The sequence below is a fragment of the Capsicum annuum genome, unplaced genomic scaffold (genome assembly GCF_002878395.1).
Source record: "Capsicum annuum cultivar UCD-10X-F1 unplaced genomic scaffold, UCD10Xv1.1 ctg1985, whole genome shotgun sequence".
Lineage (NCBI taxonomy): Eukaryota > Viridiplantae > Streptophyta > Magnoliopsida > Solanales > Solanaceae > Capsicum > Capsicum annuum.
The window spans coordinates 1,413,822-1,421,448 of NW_025825704.1; the positions used below are offsets into that span (position 1 = coordinate 1,413,822).

Below are 7,627 nucleotides of genomic sequence, written 5' to 3' on the forward strand. Positions count from 1 at the left end.
TAAGATAAAAAAATTATTAAAGTGAAAATAAGTAAAAATAGGGTTTAAAATCAAGCCCTAAGATTTTTGAGGTTTTGAGAAATTAATTAAGAAATTACTAAGAAAATGGTGAATTCTTACCTTAAATCCGTAATAAAATCAAGAAATAGGTGTTAATCTAGATTCCCAAGCTCCTACAAACTTTAATTTTAAGCTCTCACACTATATTAGGGTTTAACTCTTAAGGATCAAGATGAAAAATGAGCAAAATGAACCCAAAAACTGCTATAAATAGTGTAAATTTTCTGCACCAGCTATAGCAAAAAGCTGTTTTTTTAAGTCCAATTCGGACTTCGATTAGGTGCCCGAAATTTATTTGGAGTCCGATATATGCAAACGAACTATGTCACCACACTAAATTCGACGTTCCAAACGCATTGGCGAAGTCAAATTTTCAAAAAAAAAATCATTTTCATAAAGTTGATTCCTAAAATTCGAAATCACAATTTTCCAAACCGAGGATCGATGAGATTTAAAAGTCTTAAAATCATACCAAATATGCTAACACCCTAAATTTGATTTTTTGGATCTGCTGGCGAAGTCAGTTTCCCATTCGGGGTTGTTTCGGCCAAATGTGAGTCCCACACCCATATGTCCAATTTTTCAACTTTCCGACCAATAGGTTGAAATGAGCTCGGGTGCACCGGGACCCAAACCAAAGGTCTACCTAGCCAAAAATCAATATTCCAGAGTTTCTGGAGTAGTCTGTTTGGCCATCCATCGCACGAATCAAAAGATATCCCCATAAGTGTAAAATAAGGCTCTTGGAGCAATCAAAAATCACAATATCGCATAAATGATACCAAAATGCATCAAAAAATATGTCAATCACTCTCACACCTCAAAAATACCATAATGCAACTACGGAGAGGATTAAAACAGTCAAATCATACAAAATCACAAATTTCACATATTTTATCAAATTTTTAGGTCGTTATAATTCTTCTCCACTAACTGCACAAAGAAGTAAACTTACAGCTCGAGCATAAGTTTTGATTATCTCTTGTTGTTCTTTGGTGACCTCAAAGTTTTTGAGGTCTTCTATATCAATACTGCTCAATTATTTATCTTTGTCCTTCTTCTTCTCCTTGAGTTCTGAAATTGGCTTTGGTCCCTTCTTGATGACAACCCATGTTTAGAAGTCATTTGATTAGACGAAGACTCTAAATTTGTTCTTCCAGTAGGAGTAGTCTTGTGGTGGAATGGCCATCTTGAAGAAAAGCACCGAGAATTTGATAGTTTGCCATTTTATCTTTGCTCATGTGAGGTTAAGCAACACTATTGGTGAGACCATGATACCAATTTAAATTCAAGAGGGGAGGGGGTAAATTAAAATTTTTCTGTGAGTCGACTATCGAACCTTCACAGTCGACTCGCCTGTAGATTTACACACTTCACAAAACAGATTAGATTTAAATAAGTGGACAAGTAAATAAATGAATAGAAATAAAAACACACAGATTTATCCTGCTTCGTAATACCAATGTGGTGCCTAATTCTAGTCCCTTGGGTTTCAAAGTTTCATTAATTCTTTTGAAGTAGAGGTTGAGTACAATAATGGTAATCAAGTTTCGAAGACTTATTTTGTTCTTCAGATCTTGTGACACAACTTCAACATGTATTACAAAGTTGACTCGATCTTATTCTTTATGTAACTATTGTAAACTGATAAGTATAAAGCTTTATGAGACTAAGATTGAGATACTTTGAATTTTTTCTTTGAAGTTGCGTAATGTCTTTTTTCTCCCGTTTTGGCCTTTATAGTCTTTTGTTGCATATGCTTCTTTTCTTCATAAGAAAACCCAAAAGATTTCTTCTCAATCAAGAATTTAGGTTGATTCCTTGATTGGGGGAGTTTGCACCTTATGGTATGTCCATATTAGATACGTCCATGCTTGGTGCGATTTTCCTTTCTCACATCTATACATGTTCATATCAGATATGTCCATGTAAGGGTGAGATCTTTTTTCCTTTGATCTTGCCATAAAGTGTGTCCAATTGTCTTGTCCATTGAGATCTTTAGTTGATATGATTTGTGTTGTCTTGTCAAACGATATCCTATATTGATATGACTCCAAATTTAGCACGGTCTTCTTTTGAGGGAATACTCCTTGCCTTGTGCGAGATATTCTCCCATTATTTGAGATATTCAATATCCTTTGTGTGAGATCTCCTTCCATCATTTATATCCTACAAAGTTCACTTATTAGTTTGTCATTATTAAAACATAAAACATAAATATAGGAGGCTAACACCATTAATCTCTTTCATACATACTACCTGTGATAATTACATCTAGCGGGTGATTTTCGAAAACCTAATACTAGGTTATTTCAAATATCATTTTAATTATTCCCGGCTAGTTCGAAGTTATCGGATCCTTTCAACTCTGTTCATTCCCAGTCTCCCTGAATGAAAGAGTAATGGCGGTCACTTCCCTCGTATGCATCTTTATTTATCTTCTTTTCAATTATCATCAATAGAGAATCTTAGCTTTTCAAAATTGTCGCTGTTAAATTTGCACAGAGACAAACACTCTGAAGAATGGTTCAAATTAAATATCTAAATTAGCTAAATGTAATTAAAAACAATACGCTATGGCATCTACTGATATTATACATCATGATAAGCTATGTAAATTATTACGAAGGAAGATAATTGCATCAAAGAAACGAAGTTTTAACAAGCTTCCAACATTTGCATCTCTATTTAACTATAAATGATAAGACAGCATGCTTGTCGGTTAAGGTTTAGAACATAATCAATATACTGGCTAGTCATTCATTAGGGTCAGGAGTATATGCAGTTCGCAAAAGTTATATAAAACCGGAATCAGGTGCTTGCACATTTTTACACACAAAGCCGGGCAGATTCACTGTTTTCTTCTCTTAAACAGTATAAATAGATTATACATCAATCATATACGGTTATGACACATTATACATGACTTGTACATATATAACACATCAGAAGATTAATTTTAGTTTAAGCGGTTGGGTGGACGTGGACCGGCTTTTTATGTCAACTCTTCAAAAGTATACTATCGATTGGAAGGAGTATTGAATGAATGCCCCTTTGTTTCTTCGGTCAATATTGCCAAAGTACAACTCTATATCATTATCTCCATTCTCCAAGCTCAAATTTTGTTCAGCTAAAAGGAAACTTTGATTAAAGTAAATACGTATCTTCTTTTTATTTCTCATTTCTTTCTTTTCCAACTACAATGTATTGGAACTCGACAAGTTTTACAATATGGTCCTGCTTTCTGATATTAAGAACAAGAACGGTATACAAAATTGAATAGAAGAAAATCTATCAAAGAATTCCAAGAAAGAATGTGAAAGAATTCCTATGTCATTTTTCCTATTCACAATGAATGAATAAATGAGAACTAATCCTATGTCATGAGTATGATGTTCAGCAGTCGAATGAAGTTAGAGTCCTTTACAAAATGGAGAGGAATGTGTTCTAGACAGGTGACTAGATAGAACCAGGCACTTGCATTTCCCTTCTAAAGCTCGTCAAGCTGCTTGATGCTCTTGAATAAAATTTGAGACGACAAACAATTCTTGGGGACAAGTTAGCTTCTTCTAATGTATGGGATTGCAGTTGTGAGGGGTAATCTCTCAAGCATCCGATTCGAGGTCCAGCTCCAGTACTCCATTTACAAGACAGTTGCTTTCCCAATTGAAATGACTTCATTCCCTTGTGTGAATTTATCCTCTTGAGTATAGATTCTTTTGGAATTGTATCTTCTTTACTTTCTTGTTCAGAAGCAATTAAGTTTTCTGCTGATTCGTATCCATCTGTTGGCGATTCTAGTGGGAATGCGTTAGAAATGGAGTTAACAGCAGCACTTTTATTCGTCAATCTCTCTAGTAAATCGTCATTGCTAGGAATCTGAAGATTAGACAATTTGGTAAGTGGTGTGGCAGCAAGAGTTGCTTGTTCTTTCAACAGATTTTTATCTGAAGTTGACTCTACTAAATCATTCTCTCCTGTCTCCAGATCATCATTTTGAGCTATGTCATCATCAGAAGCATTACTCCTACGGTATACGTCACTCTTCTTGCCAACAGAATCTTCTTCATCATCAGTAGAATCCAGCTGCATATTTTGATACTAATCAGAGTGGGAACTTAATGTTAGAGAAAATCATGACTGAACAGTAAAGAGTAATTCTGTACCTTAACATCGTTTAGGTCCATGTTGTTCTCCCTGAGAAATGAAATGAAGTCTTGAAAATTTTCTGGAGTTGGTCGATAATGTCCACTGTGAGGCCAGACAGCCTGCTTGAGAACAGCCAAAACAAGAAAAGAGTTAGCATCCAGTGGATGATCATCGATAAGCTGCTGATTTGAAATTGAAAAAAAGATTAGAGAGAGATTCAAGATTACAAGTATACCTTCAGACCTCCTTGTTCCACAACTATCCTGCCAGCAGCTAAAGTAGCGCCCCCAGCCAAGAAACCGGAATGTTGAAATGATCCTTTCTTTTTCTTTCCAACATACAAGGTTTTGGAGGTGCTGAGGACAAATATCCATTTAGCACCATTTGGTTCACCAGTTGTGTCAAGGAGCTTCCCATTTTCTTTGTAAACGAGCTTCCCCTCGTCCACTACAACTTCATAAGCCTTTCTTTCCATCTATTTTCAAAGAAAAGAAATCAATCATGGTAAGTTAATCTTAAAAATATCGAGTATGCAAGAAATTATCTATGGAAGAATGATAGAAGGACTTAGGACATACCGGACCAAGGTACTTAATGCATTGCTGCTGAAGTTTCCATCGCGGGCATTTGTCAACAACATTAACTTCCTTGCCTTCTCCAATATCCAACCTGCTTCAGAGTAAGATGATTGGCAAATGAAAACAAATTTTATGTTCTATGATCATAAAACATTGTATAAATTTATCCAGATAATTACAAGTAGAAGAAGGGCTCATTACTTGGAGAATGCAGCCATTGAACATAATAGAAATGCAAGTTGTGTCCATAATGGTGTCGATCTATCACATATAAAGCCACCTCCAAGTTAGTGCCAATGATATATAATTGACCAAAACGACAATCAAGAAACCACAAACAATTTACTTACAGCTTCGAGCCAATGCTGTAAAGCAAGTTTCTGGGCTTTGCTATTCTTAGACAAGCCTTTGCCTACCTGCACGAAGAAATAAAAAGTTAGTGAAACCCATAAACTACTACTATTGAAAATTTTAGGAATAACTTACAGAGTTGATGTGATCCAATTAATTTACCTTGGCAGCTCTAGTTCTTGCTCTTGACCAGCGCGAAATTGCTGTCTCATGCTTCTCAATATCGAAAAATGAAATAGAACTGTGTTTGATTTGTGCAAAATCTAATAATTTCCACCTGTAACAAATTGAAAAGGAATGAGGAAAATGTGAAATCTTTAAATACGAAGAAAATCTTTTCAATGAAGAAAAAACATACCAACTTTGCTCAATGAGTACTGCACAATCTGCTAGTTTTCGTCTTGTTCGAAAGCTCTTGTATACCTTCTGTAACCTTACAGCTGCCTCATGTTTTGGGCTGCTACTACTATCTACCAAAGGCGATTTTGGACTTTCTTGATTCATTTCCTTTGTCTTTAAGCTGACAGATTTTTCTATCAGCATATTTCCTGAACCATCTGATTGCATTACAATAGGTTCAGAATCTAGGCTTTTGAAGCTAATAGATCGTAATGGCGTCTTCAGATCTTTATCACAAAAGTTGATAGATTTCACAATGACAGATTCAAGACTGTTTTCCAAGTCGGTAGGAGACGCAAGTGGGCACGAAAACGATATCCCCATACGACGTTCAGGATAAATCTTATTCTTATAAGACCTTAAATCCTGCCAAAAGAACCTACATTTTTAATAGTTGAATGATTCAGATTTGGAAACTTGCATGGCATATTATGCAGAAAGATCGAATACCAAATGAAACCAACTTTTGTAAAAATTGACCAAGAAAATAAATTTACAAATTTGGACTGGTCAAAAAAGATGTTGTCACAAGAGAAGGTAGAGAATGTTCCAAAGCAGATTTTCTTTATTCAGAAAAGGATAAAAGTAAAAAACGAGGGAAGAAACAAAGTATAGACTTATATTACCCCATGGCCCATTGGTTAAAAGTCACAAAAAAAAAAGACCCAAAATTAGAGAAATAAACTTTACATAAAATGGAATTTGTCAATTAAATATGCTCTCAATCTCACAAGAACTTCGACATACCCCATTTGCACTTCTCTGAACATTATGTTAAAAAGGAAAGCAATATATATGCCTGCAAATCCACGTTTAAAGATCATATTCAAATATAATGGAAAAATCACCTTGAAAACATCCCATCAAAATTGTCAAAAAACCAAGAAATGAATAGAGAAAGATAGAAGTCTACCTGAATGCAAGAAAATGGAGATGCAAAACAGAATAATGTGTTGGGTAAGTGTTCAAGAGGAGTCAAAGAGCTATTCTTGTTGATGTTAATTATAGGAGGAAGAGTTACAGGCCAGGGTTGTTCTCTTCACACTCATTGCGTATGTGTTGATTTATAGTATATATAGTGATGAAAGAGAGAGAGAGAGAGTCATTGCGTATGAGTTAACCATTTTACTCTTTCAAACTAAACTCACTTTACGAAGATCATGTCTTGCCTTTCATACATCGTTGACCTCTTTGATTTGTATGGAGTAGTTAAAGTATCTACTAAATTCGTATCTAAACATAAAATAATAATAATAATAATAATAATAATAATAATAATAATAATAATAATAATAATAATAACAATTACCTTGTATTTTCTTTAACGTATTCTCCTTCTTCCGAGATCATTGATTCTTTACCATAACTAATTAAATAATTAAAATAAATTCACGTCAATAAAAAAGAAGAATGAAAGTAACAGAACATATCAAAATTACTAAATTTCTAAAACATAATTTTATCAAAGAAAACGATAGGAATGCAATTTTTCACCGATTTCTAGAATACAAATTTTCTTGTATATTGTGAAACCTTATATATAGGCAGGGAGTAATGCAAGAGACACGTACAAAAACACCTTGTTTTAAAAAAGTACCGACCGTATACGACCTTATACCTTTGTTTATAGAGAAGTCAACTGACTTTTGACTTTTTAGTTGGAGTCCAACTCAAAAACAAAAACAAAAATCAACATTTATTTTAACCAAAAATAGTAAATCAATAGAATTTCTTAGTTATAATTGATACTTGTGTCACAATTTGGCCAATTTTTTCTAGTAATTTGTTTTAAAAGAATTTTAATGTCCAAATTTAAGCTTTAATTCAAATAAGGTAAGGTTTTATATTAAATTTTAGGTATATAAAGTCAAATAAGGTATGGTTTAATAAATAGGCTTTAACTTTAATAAATTTTTAAATATTTAAAAAAATAGTAAAAGACAATTTTGTCAATTACATATACTTTTAATAAAGGGCAAAAAGTTCAAATTACTTTTCTAGGGGTCTTCACGCTTTTAATATATTATAAATTATAAATATAAATATAGATTATAGATATAGATTATAGATTATGATACTTGTAGATACAT

At 33.6% G+C, this 7,627-nt stretch overlaps 1 protein-coding gene across 1 annotated transcript; it reads right to left on the bottom strand.

Annotated features, from left to right (window-relative positions):
* Positions 1 to 3,507: 3,507 nt before the first annotated feature.
* On the bottom strand, positions 3,508 to 6,586 carry LOC107855669 (IQ domain-containing protein IQM2-like). Its single transcript, XM_047402365.1, is given in 8 exon segments — positions 3,508 to 4,146; positions 4,227 to 4,328; positions 4,445 to 4,684; positions 4,788 to 4,878; positions 4,967 to 5,048; positions 5,134 to 5,203; positions 5,301 to 5,415; positions 5,497 to 6,586. Coding segments are annotated over 8 exon segments (1,704 nt in total). The 5' UTR covers positions 5,862 to 6,586.
* Between the last annotated feature and the right edge of the window lie 1,041 nt (positions 6,587 to 7,627).